At 40.2% G+C, this 22,531-nt stretch overlaps 1 protein-coding gene across 1 annotated transcript in view; it reads right to left on the bottom strand.

The window, feature by feature from the left end:
• Positions 1-177: 177 nt before the first annotated feature.
• Positions 178-22,531, bottom strand: part of MOSMO (modulator of smoothened) — a 30,285-nt gene continuing 7,931 nt past the window's right edge. Inside the window, exons 2-3 of the mRNA XM_068146802.1 lie at positions 9,030-9,242; positions 178-4,056 (exon numbers count right to left, since the gene is read on the bottom strand). Of these exons, the coding sequence (XP_068002903.1) occupies positions 3,872-4,056; positions 9,030-9,242 (398 nt within the window). The 3' untranslated portion in view covers positions 178-3,871. The remainder of the gene's footprint in view (positions 4,057-9,029; positions 9,243-22,531) is intronic.

Raw genomic sequence — 22,531 nt, forward strand, 5'->3', positions numbered from 1 at the left:
GCGTTACGGCGTTGCCGGTGGAGACGGACAGAAGGCGATGGCGCCGCTTCCCGCCACCTGAGGGCGGTGGTGCGCGCGGCCCCGGCGGGATGAGGCGAGGGCTGGGCCGATTCCCTCAGCGCAGGCGGGGGCAGCGGCTGGCTTTAGTAGACAATTTATTTTGATAAACTTGCTCAATAACAAAAATACAAGTGAAGAAAATTATGTTCATTTTATACAGTTTGTATTAACATTTGTTCGGAAATCATTCACTGAAAAATGTTCGAACCAATTAGAAAACAATCCTCAGTAAAAGCCGGGGCGGGGGGACGCAGGCGGCCAGGCCTCGGGCGGGGAGCGACGCGGCGCCCAGGCACGACAGCCCGCTTGCAGACAGCGTTTCCTTCATTGTCTTCATCCTTCACAAAGGTTTCAAAGGACAGCTTTCATTATTTGTGTGTGTGCTGGGGCAAACGATAACCTACAGTTGCGTTCTGAAGTGGTTAAACAACGGCTCAAACACAGGTACGACACGAGAGCCCCGATCCGGCGGCTTGGCTTCAGCCCACGTCCCGGGCTCAGGTGGTGGTGCAAAACTACCAGCGTCTGCAGGAGCCTGGTAGCACTCGCCAGCAAGAGTTAACGACGGAAAGCGATCTTGGATGGTCAGACTGGGGTGTTCACGGAAGCACATCCTCCCCAGGTCTGAGACAGACGGCTTGCAGGTGATTATTTCAGCTGAGCTCAACAGTAAAGATTTGTACAGACAAATTACGTAGTTTGCCTTCCAAAGGTATCTGAAGTTTCCAATCTTACATTTTTGTTAGCCAAATAAACAACGAAGTGTGCACAAATCACATTACGATGGGACACCAAACCTTTGGGGGGGAACTGTTAAGCAGAAGACTGAATAAGAATCCCTAGTGACAGGTGAAATGAGCTGTCCTTCAAAAAGGTCAGTGTAATGGCTGGCAGAGTCAGGAAAGTTTATGTAAACACTCAACACAAATAGAGGATTACCTTTGGAGAAGATTCATATGGAAACATTTGCTTTTCATGAACCAAAAAAAAAAAAGTCTACAGACGTTTAGGCATGTTCAATACGAACTTCCTGGAGTTAACCAACCTTGTGCAAATAAAACCTATAAATAGTCTTCAGCAGATTTTACAGTGATGCTCTTAGGTATGAAAAGAATGCACACAAGTTTAAAACAAAAGTAACAGACAGAAGTTTGACAAATGATTGCACCATAAAACAGTGTTTTATATACAGTTTACAAGATATGATTTTCTGCTATAAATTAATGCTGTACTGTATAGAACTTAGTGACCGTATTAAAAGCAACTGTTGAGAGCTGTCTCTTCAATTTACAGGGTGGGGATTTGTAAAATGCAGATGGCCATATCTATTTCTGGACTTCAAATGATCAAGTATTTAGTCATCAATCTGCTAGTTACATCTCTGCTATCATTTAATAAGTCAGAGCAATAGCACTGGCAGATCAGATACATTTCCAGCCAGCCAGCCACAGTCTAGGTATGCTCCAAGGTAAGCCTAAATCTGTTGCATACATGATGATACTATAACTGAAATAAGTAAGATGGGAGGGGAGAAATTTTAGCAGCTAAGAAACTTCCCTCCACTTACGTTCCAGTTACAAAGATCTTTTAGGACTATTTACAAGGGTGACATTTCTGGGGGGAAAAAAAGAGTTGGTTGGGTTTTTTTTTCTCCCCCCCCCAACATAATTTATGATCTAAGTTTTAGTGAATACTTTATCTTAGGATACAGCAGTGATAATACCAAAAATCTAGACACGCATCCAGCACCAGAACACTGCATTTTATCGCCACCAACATCACTGGGGAACCTTAGACTACCCATGCAGATAAAGGCTTAAAGTAGGAACCAAATCATATTTAAACCATTATTTCCAAACAGGTGCCTGGCTGTATTTACAGATTAGTATACTTTAGAAAAATCTAGTGATCCATAAGCACTCCCTTCTACCTGTGAGTGAGCTGACTGGAAAAAAAACATCACTTGTAGACACTGCAGTGACAGGTCTGTTCAAAAATGTCAAAAGAAAAAAATGTGTAATTCAGCAAACAACTTTTTTGTATTAAAACAACTTGGAAGGGGAAAAGGGACCCACCAGGGTCTGAATGGCACTCAGTTTGAAAGAACCGGGCAAACTGTCTTATTTTCAAACACTTAAGCTTGTGTGATAGGCGACTACTTTGGAAACTGCTGAACGTATTTTGACAACCACCTCATTCTAAAATCCTTTCAGTAACACTGTAGTATGTCTGGCAATGCAATTTTTCTAATAAGCTCAATGAAACAGCACTTGAGATGCAATTATTTTGTTTTCATCGTGCATCTCAGGCAAACCATGTATTAACTGGAAAATAAATACTGATAGTGCAGGCAGCTTTTCTGGGACACTGAATTATACTTTCTGTGAGGTTACGCTGAGTAGGGGATTATGATGTCTGTGGATTCAAAGGTTTATCCTTGTGTTGAAAAATAAAACTACGTAGTCTTTAATGAAGTCTATGTACTCCAAATTTGGGTGGCCCTTAAATCCACACTTAAAATAACAACTTGAGTAAACAAGGCATATATGATTTAAACAACTATATTGCTTTTTGCTTTGTAAAGATGCATTAATACTCAAAGGAAGGTAAGTTGATCCATTTTTGCAGTGGAATGGTGTTTGCATTACTTTAAACATTGCATTTTACATGTGCTAGAGAAATGCTTACCTATGGTACAACGCTGTGCTTGAACATGTATGAATGCTAACGTAACAATGCAGTAGAAAAAGAGACTTTCTGTACAACAGTTGCTAATAATTTAAATAGTGTCAGTTTCCAAAAATTAGGATTTTAACTTTAAGGTATGACATGATCTCACCTTCTACCCTCATATACAAATAAATTACCATAAAAAGAATCTTAGCTTAACTTAAAATTGCACCTAGAAAGGCATGGGATCGTTTGTACCTATTACAAAAACTGTTAAAATCAAGGGCTGCTACAAAGAATGAGGTAAACTGAAGACTCTCAGCTATGTGGCCTTCAGAGAAATGGCTTTTTTCTATTGAGTTCTAGTTTTGCACACCACAGTGTTTTGCTAGCAAAGCGTTCTGAGTTCTTTTCCAGGAACCATTTGTGTGTATATACATATATATACATATATGTGTATACACACACACACACACACATACACACACACACTGTATACTGCATCAGCAAAATATATATATATATTTATATATATATTTATATAAATATAAGGAAGAAATCCCCCTCTAAAATGTTCCTCAGAGTTTCTCTAGAGCTTCTTGGGGAGGAGGGGGATGTATGTCTTCTTGCTTCTACATACATTTAGAGAATGTTCTGATCTATTGGCTTCTTGGTGCAGTAATGCAAGATTGATCCACATTGGTGCCAAAGGCTTTCCTCATCAGAAGGAAGATGTAAAATACTAATCTCTTAAACAGTGAGGCCAGCCTCACTTATTTCCTCTGCAACCCTCTGGTCTACCACAAAGTTCATAAAGACTTTATGACTTCCAAATCATTAGACGTTAAAAACAGGAACAGTACAGTAACATGGGGCGTTATGCTTCTCAGTGTAAAGCATTCTTCACTAGTTCCTATCACAGTGCAGACCTGACTGCATTAAATATGCTCAGGAGATCAGTCAGCGTTGTCTGTATTTGGTTATAGGAAAGGCTCTCCTTTTTTTCATCCAAAGTGCATAGTGAGAACAAGTCAAAGCATTCCTCTTTTCAGTATGTGTTTCATAGTCTGATCTATACATCCTCCTGAGAATGCAATTCTGATGTCTTTCCAAAAATCAAGTCCTGCAGTTCAGACATTCATCAGCCAGGTAAACAAACTTTGCCAGCAAATAGAAGTCCCACTATTGTAAAGAAAATGGATAAGACAAACAGTACATACGAAGACCCAACCACTGTGTTATTGGGTAATTTATATGGTTGACCTCCAACTTCATTGATGTAAAATCCTATTGGAAATATTAGGGCTGCCATACAGAATAGAATCACTGCAAAGAAAGGAGAAAAGAAAGGAAAAGAAAAAAAAAAAGGTCACTGTTGTGTTAAAAGTCAAAATATTTACCAATTCATAGAGCAGTTCAAAACAGCATGCAAAGTGCTGGAACTGCCTCAATAATATTTAATGCAAATTTACTACTGCTCCTCCTGAGTGAATACACATGCTCCAGTTTATCCAACTGCAGTATTACATGCTCATATTAAAAATTACTTTTTTATGGACTCCACGTTTACCCAAGACAAATAGTTTGTCACATATCTAATGCTCAAAGCTTATAATTTGCACAGTACAGGTCTTGGCATGAGGGAAAAAACACTCCTGTCCTACAGGATGCCAGTTAAGAGCATGATGAATCTGAATTCAGAAAGTGGTCACTTGGGCATAAACAAAAATGAGCAATTTCATAAACCACGATCCACATCAGAACATCGGCTGCTTCTTGCTTTCCAAAACACAATAAGCAGCTTTCACAACACCCTGAGTCCAGCGCAGCCGATCAGCCTTTCCTTCGCCTAACACTGAGCAAGAAAACCCAACAGTTCCACTAGAGGGAGCTCTTGTCTCGCTGGTAATGGAAGGGGAAAGGAAGCACAAACAAAAACCGCCTGGCAACTGCAAAGTCACTCCATTCTTGCTCTGTGCTTCCTCATTAGGCTACCCATTACAGTAAACCCGAAGAGCCAGCAAGTTTAAACACTAAATAATCTAGAAAGTTTTAATCTACATGATTATTTGGTGCTGCAATTCTGCACTACACAATCTAATCTTTGAAGAATAGTAGCTGCCTTTTTAAAATTGTATCTTAACCAACAGCTGGTCCATCAGAGGAGAGAAAGTTTGGGTACATGTTTCTTGAGCAGTTCGGTGTAAGCATAGAAGAGCTCTATATTTGAGTGATCCAGAAAACAACATTTGATGTGTGATTAGTAACGCAATATACAATTAGTAACAGTTTGAACAATACTCTGAGGATGAGTCACATTATCATAACTCAGCAGGCTTCCTATTAACATCCACTTTGTCCTTGACAAGCATTCCAGTTATTTACAAAACTCCTGTTACATTTTAACAATAACACACTTAAAGGAAATAGCTTTATGATTCGGAAAACAACCTGTACTTTCAAGATTAAATCTCCTTTATTACATTCAGAACTACACAGCTGGAGAGTTCTGATGGCCTGATGGATATGGCTGAAGAATAGGTCTTTATCCCTCTCTACTAAACCACTGCTCTTTGAGGCATGCTGTGCACACATGCGCCAGTGCTCCTGGGCCTGAGACCTGCTTGCGGCACTGTACTGGATTCATTGAAGTCTGCCAAATTAGGAAGCCTGGCAGAGGAATTACATCAAAGTTTTGAGAAGTCATTAAGAAGCAGCTGCATGACAAATTTATTTTTAAAACAGAAAAGGAGAAAATCCAACATAGGAAGTGCTTGGTTAGCTCAGTTTGTACTCTTTTTGGGATGAGGTTTGTAAGGTAGAGGATGGGAATTCTTGGCACAAGCTATAGCCTAAATGTAACTCTGTCTGATAGTTCCAACTCAGTGAATTTCTCTCCCTCAAGAGTACTTGCTTACTTGCTTTTGATTTCAGAATTTTGCTTGGGTATGAAAATTTGCTGAAAAGACACTTAATGACTACAAGTTCTATTAACCAAAATATCTAGGTAACAAAACAATCATTTCTAGTCTGCTTCCGAATGGCGACTGCCAAAAAAGGATTTAGTTCCTGTAATTCTTTAGCTTGAAATTGCTTTGAGCAGCCAATGACAACCTTTAAGAATCCAGGATACAGCATATAAAAAGGAGAAAGCTATGCTCTGGTCTTTACAGGGCTCACTGTAATGCTTGCTGCCTCTTTAGAGATGTGTGACATAGAAATCTACGCCTGGTACAAACCTTTACTAACACCAACTTCAGCAGCACTTAATTCAGGGAACAACTGAGACAGATAGTTGCAGGATAACTACTGTTAGTTAAGAATGTGATTATCCTGCCCCATTTTCACCTGCATTCCAAAAACCCTGTAGAAATACAATTTTTCTCTGCAGCATCTCCTCCCTTGATACATCTCAGAGAAGCACCAAGTCAGAGGAAGCAGACACATAATTAATTCCCTTTCCAGTTGTAACAGATGGTGAGAGACTTGTATTAGTGTAAGATGTAAACAGATCCTGTGGGAACTCTCTGAATTCCTGCAGTAGCCAAGACTGTTACACATAAGACCACCTAGGTGGCCACTGCAGAGACAAAGCTCTGGACATGGTTTCTAATTATGGAACCTAGCAGTATCTGTCCCAAGAATCATGGAAATTACCATCTTTGAGATTTACCAGGTAAACCAGAGGACGACATAATGAGCACCCTGAAAAGGCAGGGTGAAGTAGGGCTAGGAAAAAAGGAGCAGTTTCAGACATCCATGGAACAGAACCAAAGCTAGGTTATTTCTTTGTTACCAACTTATGCCACTATGTCACGAGCCATAATTAGTGATGAGGTGGTACAGAAGCTGGGATGGTAATAGGCATTTAGCTCACAGTTGAGCAACTGGTGAGTAACACCATGCAGAAGAATAGCTGATCAGATCTTTGGCTGCTATCAACACACAGGGACAGCTGTGAGTCTACAATGCCTTGTTCATGGAAGAAACAGACCTGGACAGTAGTGCACAAACAAACACCAAGAAGGAATCCACTCTCTGTTATATTGTATGTAATTAGTACTACAGGTCACAGGACTCAAACATCAGTGGTAATTTTTATAGTATCTATGCCCAAGGTGACAAAACTTATCAGTAGGAGTACTGTGATTCTTTAAAAGACTCTCCTCTGTGTTTTCATCTAACAGCACTGACACTTCACAAGAATGACCTGTTCATGGTATTCCAAGCTGACTGCCCATAGCTACATGTTTCCTCATACTAATCTACAATCAAGTTACTAGTTTGTCTTGCCATACAATGAGCCACAGAAGTCACTCATCAACTTTTTGAAAAATGAAGAACACTTCCTCCCATTCATTTTTTTTCACAAGTTATTTTTTTATGTGTAAGTCAAGCAATAAAATTTCCCATCAGCATTGCTAACAGGAAGGCAATGGTCAGAGAGTCATCTGTGTTGGAGATGAGTACCAAAGATGTTGAATTACAGAGTTTTGGCAATGCAGCAATCCTGTCTTAATTGAGTTACTAATAATTCTGATTTGCACAAGAACAAACCTGTTATTTTTCATTATTAAACATCTCATAACAAAAAGGCAAGTGCTGAAATAAAAGAATGTCCTTCTGTATTTAGATTTCTAATAATCAATGTGTTACAAGTCCAGAGCAACCTACAGAAAAGCCCTGCTTTAGTATACCAGTTTTTTTGACTGAACTAACCATCACAGTTGTAGAGAACTAAAGATGAAGAGATATGTCGATTGGAAACCCAAAATACAAGCTCTGAATTAAGAAAAACCACCTCAGTAAACAAATTGTGGCATCAACTATTAATCTATAATACTCCAAAACCCCTCTTTACCCCAGAGCTCTGATTTCAGCTTACTGTAAGCATTTATATGGCATTTTGAGTTTAAACCCTCCCTGCATACATTAGATATAGATGAAATATGTATGGATAAACAAGGGCACTGGAAAAGCTGGGATGGAATACTCAGCAATACTCAGGTGTGCTATTTCAATCATTCACCAGAAAATAAAAGTCAATCCCAATGGATATAGCATTGCAACAGCTCCATTGTCTGACAGAGCTGCACCATTTAGTATGCTATGTGGCAACATTGTCAGGATGGCTTTGATTGTACAAGTGCCTCAGTGAAGTACCTTGGCTGAAGCTAAGTGCTTTTTTTATATCATTCCCTTCCCCAAAACAAGGTTAAATCTCATTCATATTAGATATCATTAGATGTCACACAGTTCCATTAAGCCTTACTTACGCCTGTGTAAACCACAAACTTGCATTTTCTAGTTAGTGTTCACACTCCCTTCAGTGATTATGACATAATTCAAGTCAATTTAAAAGCCTTCAGGTTTTGATTTTTTTCCATGCTATCATCCCCACTGCTAAGGCACTGTCTCACAGTCAGGCTAAGTCTGCAACACACACCGAGAAATGGAAGTTTTACAGTGATTCCCTTTATGTATTCTAAGTGTTTTTCTTTTGCACTGAAGTAGCCATAGGATACATTTCCCTGTGCAGAAACACAGAGATGCTGGAGAATGCTCAGCTGCAGGGAGTTTTACTGGTGTGCTCAGACTCAAGGGAGGCAGAAAACACTGGTACTCCTCCCTGTGGCTAAAGCACTGCTGCGGGTCACTTGTAGAAGCAAAAGTCTTAGTGCTGGGAAGCACAGCAGATGCTCTGCAGTGGGCAATCTTCCTGCATTGCCAATTAGGATGCAGCTATTCTGAATACAACACCTGCTGGGAGCGTGCAGCAGGACTGAACCAGCATCAACCCTGAACAAGGTATTCATGAGACATCTGAAGTAAGGATGGATTTCAGACTGCAGCAAGTCTCAGATATATCAACTGCCTACACTTCCTCAGAGAGGGAATTTTCAGAATTCCATTCTGTTAGGAAATAAGTCCTGGATACATGGAAGTGGGGCAGTACAAAATAGTACCAGACACACAATTCAGGACTGACCTCTTCTATCCCTGCACATTTTATGGGATTAATTAACGGCACTGGCCAAGGAAGGCAAAGGGGTCAGGCTTTCCTTTCTCTCACCTTGGGCCCACAGACTACTATTTCATTTCAATTGTAAGTCACTTAAGATACCAACACCTTGCTTTTTGAAGAATTTTATTTTTCCCTCAGATGTGGCATTTAAAAAGAATGAATGTTTTGTACAGTAAGAGCCCTAAACACTATTTCTTGCCAACACTGTCTTGTTATTTTAGACTCCACCAGTTCATCCTGCATACAGGTCAACTGTGTAGTTGAGGTCACTTACTTCCAGTGAAAGCTATCCAGCGGGCATATTTAGTAGCTTCTCTTCGCCAGTGGGAAGCCACCAGCAAACCACATGTGACAGTTAGTGAAATGATTCCCATAATGATGAAAAATAACGTAGTGACCCACTCAGGAGGCAGCCGTGGAGGAATACAGGTCCTGTCACGTCCATGGATGGTTTGACACTGTCGCACAAGGCCAACTGTGAGAGCACCTGAAAACACACAGCAGAGAGGCAAATAAACTTTCAAAATCCTCTCTGGGGGGCGCTCAGTTCCAAACCAAAGCTCAGAATGGTCCAATAAGGAGGGATTCTTTCTTTGATGAATCCTAATCAGCTTTTAAAACACAGAGGATTGGGGGGGAGGGCATGCTTTAAACATCTATCTTCCTGTTTTTTCATGAGAGGCTTGCACAAGTTGAAGTGAGACGGCTGCAAGCTGTATGTGGTTGTTGAGTGGCAATCAAGGTCTAATCAAAGGGATAAAGCAGTCCTATAAAGCCTGCCAATATCTGCTAAAGTGGTAGCTGGGTTGTACAGAGAATTGGGCCCTCACATGTGCAAGATGAAATATTTAGTTCATTCCAAGACTGTAAGAATATTTTAAAACCCAAAAAACTTTTTGACAGTAACTCCTAAAGAGTCCCACACTGCAATAGACTGGTCAGCCCTTTTGACAGCTAACAAGAGATACTACACATACAAACTCAGATATCTAAACAGAAGATGTATCAAAAAGATCCTAGAAAAAGGACAAGACTGGTACAGGAACCAGAAAGTTTCACACAAAATGAGGTATTTTCTGTTACACGATTAAAAACCCCAATCTGATCTGAAATGCACTGCAGTCCTTTTGAGACTCATAAAGAAGCTTTAGTAAGAGTCAATGGTGAAGTTCTCTTTATTTGCAAAAATCTAACCCAAAATTAACATGCAAGATTAAAATGAATTTCTTCCAGTGTCTCTTACACATCAAGTCCTGTAGTTCTTGGTTTTGTCCCTTCTGAACTGTTTTCCTAAATAATCACAATTATCCTTTATCTAAACTGGGAAGAAATACCAACAATGGATAATATTAGAGTCAACATCTTCTTCCACAAATTACTGTAAGCAAATATTGCTATAGTTGACTTGTTTAAAATAAAAAGAGGGCAACTTAGCAAAAAGCCCAGAAACTTAGGTTTAGGATGTCTTTTAGAGGGAGAAACAACTGTCATACTTTTGAACTTCTATTTGAAAAAAGCACTGGAGAAAGAAGCCAAGAGTCAAAAGGGTAACCAGTCTTAGCATGCATCTCCTAGCACCCTAGGGCTTATTTCTACAAGTGTTCAGATCCTGCCTGCTTCCACCTCTGCAGTAAGTACCAGCAGAATTGGCTTCGGAGCTTAGCACTGCTGGGTGAGGAGGCAGAATGCCATGTTTTGTTAGATGTAGCTCTTCTGATAAACTCTTAGAGGATGAGAAGAACCAAGAGCAAAGCCATTACTCAATCAGTTCTGTTGAAGAATTCCTGTAACCATTGTTTAGAGTATGAATTTTTAGCCCTACTGAAATACATCCTTTTAATTACATAGTCATTGACTGAAAGATTCAGAGATTAATTTTCAGCTAAAAGTGGAAATAAGATCATTTCCAAAAGCATCAGTTACAAACCCAACAGAACTGGCATTTCCTACTCCAGAGATGCAGCAATTACCCCAGGATCACAGAAAGCTGACCCAGAATGACACAGGCAATCGTGCACAGCTCACACACCTGTCCAGTACAGTTTTACATGAACTGCTTCTCAGTTGCTTTTTCATAGCCTGCAGTGTGTTCATTTTACATCAGCAGCTGGGGCAGAGGGGAGATGTGTGTGCCTCCTTATAAAAAGCTCCCTGAAACACACACATTAGAGAACCTCATTCAAAACACTAAGTATTTCCCCTTGTACTCTGCCTTGGTTAGGCCGCACCTTGAGTACTATGTCCAGTTCTGGGCCCTTCAGTTTAAGAAGGACATTGAGACACTTGAACATGTCCAGAGGAGGGCAACAAGGCTGGGGAGAGGCCTTGAGCACAGCCCTATGAGGAGAGGCTGAGGGAGCTGGGATTGTTTAGCCTGGAAAAGAGGAGGCTCAGGGGAGACCTTATTGCTCTCTACAACTACCTGAAGGGTGGTTGTAGCCAGGAGGGGCTTGGTCTCTTCTCCCAGGAAACCAGCACCAGAACAAGAGGACACAATCTCAAGCTGTGTCAGGGGAAGTTTAGGCTGGAGGTGAGGAGAAGGTTCTTCACCGAGAGAGTAATTGGCCATTGGAATGTGCTGCCCAGGGAGGTGGTGGAGTTGCTGTCCCTGGAGGTGTTCGAGAGGGGATTGGATGTGGCACTTGGTGCCATGGTCTAGTCATGAGGTCTGTGGTGACAGGTTGGACTCGATGATCTTTGAGGTCTCTTCCAACTTTGTGATACTGTGATAAAGAGGGTATTCACTACAGTATCACAGAACAGGAAATCAATCCCCATCACTCTACAAGACTGGGATTTAACAACAAGTTTCCTACACTTACAGTAGAAGTCACTTTTTTATAAATTGCACTTCTAACCTCAAGAATGACTTCATAAAAATGACATCACACACTCACTAATGTTTTCTGAATTAAAAAACTTCTCCTGAATTTGATGGCAATAAATTAGTGCACTTTTAACTCTGGAAAAAGCAACAGTGATAAGAACCACTGTGCTGGACTCCATTCCATTTTGTGTGCTTTCTGTTGCTGTAGGTGTGCATGTGTTAGGAACTGATCTTTCAGATGCCATGTGCAGTTTAGACTGAAGACATTTTTCGTTACAAGAAAACAAGGCAGATTCAGAGAAGACCAAAACTAAGCCCAGTGGTGCCATATCTAGAGGCAACTGAAGAGAACTCCCATCTTGAACTACAGTTTTTCAGTGTAGATTTTCTGCTTCCAACATCTACTGCTCCAATGGCTGATTTTCTATGAAAAAAAACCCAAAAACCAAAAGTCCTAATCCCTCCCTCCCTCAACAACAACAACCCCAACAAACCTACCACTGAAAACCAAAAAGAACAAAAACCTTTTCAAGAACCTTTTTTGAGGACAGAAGGGACAGTTGCAAGAAACTACTCAGAGCAGGGTTTCCTAAACATCACTTCTGCTGTCTAAGTGTGTTGTTCCACGCTTTGTTTTGTTTTGTGTTTTATTGCATCAGTTTTTAAGTGTCAGCAGTCACATTTCAGGATCTGACATTGTGAAGGAAAAGTATTGAACTTGATGGTTATGCTTTTGCTAAAACTTAGTATTTTCTCTTCCCTCTGCTTCATGGATTACAAATTTGAAGTAGACATACTCCGTATTCAAGGTTTTGAACCTTGAGTCTGTAGGCTCTAGGGAGGCAAATCAAGGGCAAAAGAAAGCCTGTGAACTATTTCTAGAGGTTTCACAAAGGTAACTGGCAGGAACAACCTCATTACGTGCTCATAGATGTAGTTAATGTTTAAGTTCATTATACAGGAATACCTCACTTGTGTATGTAAACTGGGCAGAAGGAAATTTAATGCCATAGCTTGCTCCCATAGTGACAAATTTGTTGAATGCAGACTTCAAAAGAAGTCTCTGGTGGGCAGGGGGTGGGAAAAGTGGTTCTTTTTTTCCATGACATTCAAAAGAAGAATGGGTTTACATGGTATTTTATTGTTTTGGTCTCATTCTACAGCAACCATGCAGCTGACAGGCATCTGCCAACCAACTAACTTGTTACAGAAAATCTTGTTTAAACTTACCTAATCTACCATTTGAAGGAGAGGCAGAGATACTGAATCAAACAGTCTCTGTAGTTACAGCACAACAGACCATTTCAAGCCAGTCACCAAATTCCACTCTGATCTCTAGGTAAAAGAGGTTTCTAGTTGTTCCCTCAGAACAATTCTGAAAATCTAAGCACCTAACATAGGTGTAAGACAAACAGCACAGCTAATGCTAGTGGATTAGGTAGCTTAAAGATGGATACAGCCCTGAAACTTGTACAGCAGAGTAACCACACCTGCCCATCCTCCACCTCCCAGTGCCCAAACTGCATCAGGAGCTATAATGACAACCTGCAGATGCAGGTGGCTGCTCCCTTTCTCTTGTATGCCTCTCCTTCAGTAGCTTCAGAGATTGACATTATGCAGGTCAGCACAGCTCATGCAAGAGGCAATTAGGCTATATATGTTCTAATTACTAAAAAGAAGATTCAGCCTTCATCAAAACCGAGTGCTGCACTGAGCAAATGTCAGTGAGGTGGTCCTTAGTCTTTACCAGTAAATCTATTCCCTAAAGTGCCAATGCATTTCATTCAGACTAAACAACATTCCAATAGTGCCAGTCTGACTATAAGCAGGACTTCAGTTTATAGCAGTGAAAGATTTCATTACCATATGCCTACATTTCCTCACCCAACAAAATCTTGCAGACCACCAGTAATGCTCATTTTCTGACACTGCATATTTTTATCAGAATCGGTAATAACAAGACTCAAATACAAACACACCAATACTTTGTATTGCCTGTCTGTTCAAAAATTAAGTTTCACAAAAGCCATTGAGGGAAAGGGAAAAAGGCACCAAACCAAAGAGAGTCAAGCCCTCCTTTTTCCCCTTTGTGTGGCTGCCACAGAGCCGACCCACAAGTCCCAGTCCAGCCCCGCCAGTGCTGTGCCATCCCTCTCCTGTTTCCGTGGTAACTACAGAGCCACCAAGGAGAAATCACATGCTATGGAGAGAAACAAAGATTGCTGCAGCCCTTTCACTCCCCCACCTCTCCATCACTTCTGAATTATTAAAAGTGGCACAGCAATATCACGGCTGGAAATCAGTAGCATGGTAACAGCTATTTAGATGTTTGTTGTTCATCTGTTATTGGATTACCAAAACACACGGAATCAATGGATGGACACAGGACAGAGGTGCCACTGCCATGAAGAGCTTACCATAGCAAAAGAAGCAACTAATATGGTAAAAGCATGATGCATTGAGGTGGGGCTCAGTTGTTAGAAGGTTACACAGTTCAGCAGCTATGCTGTCTCAAACATGAACCCCATAAATCCTCAGAACTGCTCTTACTCATACAGCTTGGGGTACCTGCTCCTCCTCTGTCCTCCCCTATTGTCCCCACTTGAAAACATCTTTACTCTTTAATCTCATTTTAGAGAAAATGCTATTCTTTGGGTTTAAAGGCATCTGCAGTCCTTTATATCCCTTGACAACAGCTTCCCCTCTTTAATCTTCCATATACCAACCACATCCTTTAGCAAAATTCTTAGTACTAACATTTGATAAATACTATGGACCAATATGCCTAGCAAGGAGGTTAAAAGAGCCAGCTGCTTCCAGACAGCCCACTTGCCCTCCCTCTCTCAGCTGTCCTGATGAGATGTTGTGGTTCTGCTAGAAACCCCAGTTGTGACTGCCAGACAATTCATGCTCAAACAAGATACTTTTCTGTGGTGAACTGTGGACTTGTTAAACCATCTTTGTTAAGTAAAGAGCACAGCTTACAGGGTTCCTAATGAAGTGTTGGTGACGTAAATCTGAGAGCACCATCAATGTGGCAGAGCCACTGATGAGTTTGATGTTTTAGTAATGAGTGCAGTACATGGAGCTGTGTTACTTGAGCACACTAAAACATTCATTGCTGCCGGTTAGGTAACAGTCACATGCCAGACAATGACATATGTAAAATAAGGGCAGCTCAGTTAAACCATTCCCTGTAACTTTTATTGGGCCACAGACATGGCCAGGAGGAAATGAAGTTGTTCTTGGAAAAGTTTCTAAGTTCTGTACAAGTAATAAACTTGAAGGAACAAAGATCTAGGCCCATCTAAGAGGAAGAAGAGGCTGCAGCGGCCTAGTGCACAGCTGTAGTGTGCTACCCAATCCAAGTGGAAACTATTTAAAGGTTTAAAGAGAATGCAGTGATTTTGTCATGGCAGACTAATTCCCTGTACCAGTGTTAAGGATAACCATCAAGTTGACTTTGGCCACCTTGCCTTTAACATGTCTGCTGCTCCTTGCCTGCAACCAAGCCTCTCTGACAGAAGACCTCTTTCAAAGTGAGCGAAGCATAGCCGAGGAATTCCTGAGAGGAACAAACAACAAAGCAGGGTAAGAATAGTTCCAGTGCCAACTGCCCACAACAGCAAACAAGGAAGAGGCATTTCCACCAAAAAAAAATTATTCAAAGTCATCCAAGGAATTTGGCAGTTTAAGTGGGACCTTTCCCAGCCTTACATACGGATTTGTTTTCCTGCAGTGGGCACTCTAAATCATGTTACTATACAAAAGGGGAAGAAAGAAAGGCTTATTTAGGTTTATTTGTATCTATTTTGTTATGGGGAAAATTTCCATTAATTGTATATGCCAGGGATTAGTTCCTTGGAAAGAGAGTACTCTCCATTCTGCCTTTCCCAAAGTACAGGGAACTGACACTGCTAATCCTTCTCTAACATAGCCTGGGAGGTACTCCAGAGTGTATGGAGTTAGTTTTATTTATTCCAGTGTAAAACTCCATCAGGAATCAGGCCCTGTACCCTTTGTAATTCATGCTTAGAGTAAGCAATGCAGGAGGTTAGTGAAAAAGCTATCCTTTTGCAGGACATGCACCACCTCTGGTGTGAAGAGGGAAAAAATAAAGTACCCTGATGGTTTACAAAGCACTTGAAGACCAGGGAGGAAAGAAGATTAACAACTCTGCAGAAGACTTCTTGATTCTTAAAGGCAAGGTCCATGTTGTAATAGTTAAACAGAACTGCAGGGTCTCTCTACACGAGGTCCTACTGAATGATGCTCACTGGCAGACAGCTCATAGACACAACTGCTCAGAATTGTAAAAGGAAATGTACTCTTCATCAACATTTTTATCCAGTGACCCATTAAAGCAATTTTAAAATGCCTGTAGCATCAAATAATATCAGAGCATGCTGTAAAATAGCATAGACCCATAAGCAAGTTGAATACCCTTTCCTCCACTTTTTTTGCTCAGGTCTTTTCCCACAGAGCTCCTTTCCAGCCCCTAACCTGTACTGAGACATGGGGTTATTCCTCCCCATTAACTATAAAAGGTATATAAAGGATCAAAATGTAAGCCAAGTATGTGAATATCTGTCAATTACTGTCCTTACCTAAATCATTACTTCTTTTGTGAGGGATGGGGATACTTTGGATGGATGCTCTTTAGCACTGATTCTGCCCAAGTAACTTCAAGGTTACCATGCAAGCACAGTAGTCAGATGTGGCATGACAGATTGATCCTTTTACTGCAGATGTTTCATTATGTTGTTCAGTTAGTAGATTAAGAGGAAATCAAGTTCAGACTTACTAAAATAAGATTTATGAGTGTTAAATGATGATCTAGAGAAAGGCTTAAAAGAATAACAGAGGATTAACTGCAACGGCACAGAACACAGAAGAGTTCAAACAAAGGGATTATGAATTATCTTCCCTGTTCTTTGTATGCCAGATCTTATGGTTCTGGCATTCACTCTGATTTGTCTGTCAAATCATCTAATAGGTATTGCAGCCCTGGAAGAAAAGCTTTGGAGTTTCTCACTGTGAAGCAGACAAGATGCAAGATAAGTCATATACCTGCTAGACTGGTATGAAACAAACACCTCAAAAGTATTTATGCAATGTTAGAAGATCAGTTTTAGTAAAGGCCTAGATTTATTTGCCAAGTCTTTTATATATCTTGAGTGCATCTTTTATGAGCAATTCGAGTCAGTATTGTAAGATGGAGTGTATTATTGTATAAGCTTCTCTTTCTCTTCTACTCTATTTATCACCTTCTCTGAAACCAGAATGCTTTCTCCCTTTCCAACTAACTTTGAAATGCATCATCCTTCTTTTTCTAGAGATGCAAAGGGTGTTTTCTTGTTTTGGAATGAAGAGACTTTCTCAAAAATATTCATACTGACAGTAATAGGTGAGGTAATATTCCTAGCTCCAAACCCACCTTATGCTAGCTATGCTTATACTACCAACTGGACTCTAACAATCTAATGCCCACAGAATTTTATTTATTATGTAGTATTTTGGGCACTCTTTAGAACTCCAAAGCTTACTGGCTTTTAAACAGAAGAATTCTCATTAAAAAGTCTAAACCTGGTGTTAAGAGAGTTGTGGTGTATTAGCAGAAAAGCTTGCCACGCTGCTGAAGACCATCTGGAGCCTGAGTTGCCTCAAAAGTTTTCAATTCAGTGTTTGTATCATGCCTAATTCAAACCAAATCCTCCCTCCACAGTCTTCTCTCTCCCTGCTCCCACCCCCAAAGGAAAAAAAAAAAAGATAAAAACATCAGGGGCCATCTATTGGGAAAGATTCCTCTGAGTCACACACATCAGAAAAGTTTATTACAGTCATTGTGATACACAAGTTGTAAATGATGTTTAAATTGCAGACATTTGGACCAATCAAAAGCAAATTCATTTCTGAATTCCAACATCCAAATATCAATGCCATGCTGCTCGTAGGGTGTGTGGGGAGGTTTCATGTTTGGGTTTTGGTTTCCTGGGATTTTTTTGTATTTATTTTTTTTAAATGCTGGACCACCACAAGCTGAAAGAGCTATCCTCAGGCAACAAAGCAGGAACAGCTCTCCTGAGGACATAACAAAGGCTCTGTGTGTTCTCGGGTACGAGAGCCAAAAAATCTGCCCACGCTGAAAGCCGCCTTCCCTACTTCAGAAGACAACATTTAATTAATGTTGGTAAACAGGATCTCTAATAAGTTGCATCCCTGTGATTGTTTATTTTATGACACTATAGGCATTTTCACAATAGGATAGTGTTGTCAGTGACCAGAATCTTTACAGTTTCTGAAGTGGTGAGGGCCTGGGGAAAAAAAAAAACCCAAGAGCACCCTTTTCTTTAAAAAAACCACCAAAACCCAAGCCTAACAAACAACAAAGCAAGCTTGGTGGTTTACTTAGCTTAAAAAGACAAAGAAAAAAAATGCATAGTTAATTCTGGTTTTCCCACACCAAAATCCAGCTACTCAAAGCTGCCTATTCTTTGCCTAAAAGAAAAGAAAGATCAAGGCCAGTGTCAATATTTAAAAGTGATTTTTTTTTTCAGCCATCGACACCAGTTTTATGCCATATGTTCAGTGGAAAGCCAGAGCTATGACACCTACAGCTGTTCTGCCATTTAACATCTGATCAGCTTGTGTTCTTTTTAACAGAGTTATATTTGGCTTCAGATAGAGCTGTAAAATGATACCTCTCCAGCCAATAAACCACACAACCCTACCCCAGCCTTCTCAGAAACAGTCTGTTCATGGCTTTACTATCATATGGTTGATGTGCAGGCTCTTCCATGCTGGCCATCATCTACAGGAGTTAGTGGTGCATGGAGGCCAGGCTAGGTCAGTAATGACAGCACCAAAGTTTGCTATGTGGTACAAACAACCAGCAAGAACACAGAAATTCTGGATCTTCACAGTGTAGTGGATCACCTTCCATAGAGGTGTCTTAAAAGGTGATGATGACTGAACTTCAGACATTTCCATTTTTAACCCCTGCATATATGGACCAAACCATTTTACAAGTCAGTTGAATTTCAAACTTCATAGATGTCCAAGCAGATCAGGACACAAACCTCCAAATCATACCAAGTGAAGTATTCTATTGCTCTCTCTCTCTATTCATGAAGAAGAAATATCTGCCAACCTTCCTGGGTTACAGTCTAAAACAAATTCTTTGGCCTAGTGGCAAAGGCATTTGCAAGTAGGGAGAAAATTCAGGTTCTGGCCCTGTCATGAAGACTGCCTGTGCATTTTAACAAATGAAATTCATGAGGAGTAAGGATCTGAACTGTTGTGTTTTGCACTAATCCCAGCTTGCGTCAAACATGCTCCAAGGACACTCAATGATCTGGCTCCTCCATGGCTTATGAATAACCCAGTGGTATAAGGTGAAAAGAGAAGTGTTGAAATGCCTTTTTATACAGTTAGAAACACATCTGCAAATTTTAGGTGTCTGCTCCACAAACACTCAGCCCAAATAGACCTCATGGGCTTGAATGCTTTCTTACAGCTGGGCCTAACCTTCTCCTGGTCCACTGCTGAGCGCAAATTTTCTGCCCAGATCACCAGAAGGTACAGCAGGCCTCACTAAATAAACCCCAAAATATTCAGGAAAGCAAACAGTACTAATTTGGTGGCAATTTCTTTAAATCACATAACTGATGACAGGATTGTATTTATAGCAATGAGGACATGAGAAAGGAAGTTTGCAGGTAGAAATAATACCTTTGATGAGAACAACTAAAATAAGGAAAAAGATTAAGCACATTTCTGGTCTTGCAAGCCATTCCTTGTACACACAAGTTTCTCCCACTCTACTAAGTGAGGATGTAAAAGATGCTATCTCTGTCTACTAGACTTGCTTCACTCCATAGGGCATGAAAAATGGCACCTAAATGTCCCAAGATGCATTTCAATGCAACTACAGTAATCATTAAAGTAGAATAAAGCCTAACCTGAGTTTTTATTCCTAAAGGTACTTTTTACCTGTTGCCAGATCTGTGTATGACATGCATGTAACAACCAGCAGTACAGGTTCAGCTGCACTTTAAATAGGAATTAGGTACAGGGCCAACGAGAAATTTATTCTCAACAAGTAACACTTTGTGTGCTGAAAGACAGACTGACACAGAGCTTAACTACATCCAATCTGTCCTCAAAAACACCATGCACAGTTTCCTGGCTGCTTAACATTTTAAGACACACACACCACCACCCCCTGCCCCAAGTATAAAAAGTAGCTTTAATTTTTCAGGCACAGTGGAAAAAAAAAAAATCCCAACCTCCTTCTGCAGAAATAATTCTTAATTTTAGGCACTGGGCTGTTTCCACCACAACAAAAACATTGAAACCAAAAAAAAGAGTAGGAGGGCAGGATGCATATTCAGGATTTATCCCGAAGTTGTAATTTTTTATCCCTTTTACTAAGGCAAAGCCTTGGTTTAGAAGCCTGCATAATTTAAGCCTGAATTATTTAGGCAATTAACAGGTGCTGTCTGTGTGGAGATAACACTTTCTTCCTTATCACAAATCAGCATCTACAAAAATAGACTGAAAGAGACTGGAGGCTGTTGGGTTTTTTCCTAGAATAAGAGAAGACAGACCATTCCTGAACAGTTGTATTTTATTTCAGTGAAGTGCAAATGTGACTTTATCTTAATAGAAGAGCTCAGTCCTTTCTGAACAAGTAGGACTTCTTAAAAAGCAATCAGAGGTTATACAGTGCTCCAACCAGCACATCTATTAACATCTGTTTATACAGTTGCTATAATGACATTCTGAAACAGAATTCTCTCTGATTTTAAATTTGACATAAACAGACAAGAAATACTCCATCTTTATCACCAGCTTCATCTTACTGAACATACAGAGAGCATTTACTTCAGCTTATGTTGGGCATAAATCAGTGGACTTCTGTTCGTGAACCAGCAGCTACAACTTTGAGCTTTTACTGTATTTCACCATTTTTCACGCATTAAGCTTCAGGGTGCTTCCTGTAATTGGTGGGTAACCAAATAATATTCCACTGGAAGAAATTTATGAGACCACATTAGAAATTCTTGGCCATTCAATCTTTTCAGGTTTCCTGTACAATCTTGTTGCGTAGTTTATAAATTGAATTAAGAGCTGGTTTAAAAAACAAAGTGAAATGTGCTTCTTCCCACACGAGTTTCTACAATGGAGAAGTACATCATTACTAGATGAATTTAGGTGCATGATTAGCTTCAGATTGGAACTCAACCTAAGTGGGATAAAAAAAATTCTTTTTTCACCCTGTGACTTCTCTTCCCCCACAGCATGGGGGACTGCCTACAACGCTCTTCGCGTCAATAGGCACAAGAAAGGAGATCAGAATCTTGCACTGTGGCAGTTCTGGAGCTGATACTTCCAGTGATGGTGGGAATTCTGTTGGTCACTGTCAATGCTTAATAAAAGATACCTCTTAATGCTGCTATTTATAGTAGCTTTACTTTGTACAGAGAAGACTGAACATTAAAGCAAAATTTCGAGTCCAACAAGTTGCCTTCTATACAAGAAGTCAATGATGTCCATGATGACTTTGTACCAGTTTTCTTCACTTTGCTTTGGTATAGAGGCTGTGTATGTTTGATGCATGAAGCTCATACTGTTGAAGTTATAGATAAAACCATTCTCTGTTACTTATCCATTTGCCCAGCCTATCATAGAAGTCAGGGTCCACCTCATTCCAGATGTATAGAAAGATTTTATTGCAGAAAGAGAGCAGCTTTGCTGAGACATCTTAATAACATCAGTATATATGCCATCAATTTGAGAAGTGTAGAAAGAGTCTAGATTTAAAGCATTTTTTTTAAAGTATTCACAGCAAAGCAGTTGTGAGGCACACTGAAAAAATCAGTCGTCCTATTCTGTTATTCTGACCCTCATACTATTGCCTTAAAATACAGCTGAATTACATTGCTGCCAAGAGCTGGAAGCAGTCACAACAGAAGTGGAACCAAGGCTAGAATGACCTGGTCAATGATTGGAGAGCAAGCCAACAGGAAACCCAGGAGTAAGAACTGCAACACTAATGTGGGAAAATTGGTTCAATGATGAGCACTACAGAAGTACTTGATTTTACTGCCTATCAACACTGCCATTTGATTATTAAATTCTCAGATGACCAAGAATTTAATAATAAATTTACCAATTACCAAGATCAGCTCAGCCATACTAGTGCAGTGTCCAAACAACTGCACAAAGAATTGCTCATAGTCAAGTTCAAGGCCTAGCTGTCTCCAACTAGACAAATATTTAAACATCTAAGTGGGTCATTAATCATCATACCTTGAGAGACTGTCATCCTTAGCAAGCTCAAAGTGCTTTGTAATTTATGGCACAGAACTGCAGCTACCATGAGGCTCTTGAGCAGCAGCCAACTGTTGCTTATCATACTATATTGTAAGAATAGGAAACGCTGGTTTCTGACACCTTCACTAGAGAGCATTTTAGTTCATCCCAAGGACCCAGACATAATAGACTGCATATGTTTTACTCAAAGAGAGGAACTAGACTCTATATACTCTGCGGAACTTTGAACCTCTAACTCTCAGAAGCTAGTGCTTCAGACTTGATTAGCTCATCCCACAGACAGACCATCGCAGTCAGACTAGGTTTCCTAAGGTACCCAAGAGAGACCAAACTCCTGTTATCAACTCTCTTAAGAGCATTTAAAAAGATACAAGATAACATGTCACATAGAAAATCAAACATGATATCATAGGAAGAAACCACCCTGAGAAAGAATATAACCTGCAATTGTTAATTCCATATAGATTCCTGTGGAATTTGGCCAGTGTAAGTGCTCTGCCAGTCAAATGCTCTAAGCTTGTTTCCCCTCTCCTTAAAATAGACACGTACCCTGCACAGATCCTCTTCTTGGCCATATCTCCAGTTTTTCAGATCTGTGTGTATCTCCATCA

This window comes from Melanerpes formicivorus, unplaced genomic scaffold, assembly GCF_026170545.1.
Source record: "Melanerpes formicivorus ecotype bairdi unplaced genomic scaffold, bMelFor1.0.p_v2 SCAF_14, whole genome shotgun sequence".
NCBI classification, from domain to species: domain Eukaryota; kingdom Metazoa; phylum Chordata; class Aves; order Piciformes; family Picidae; genus Melanerpes; species Melanerpes formicivorus.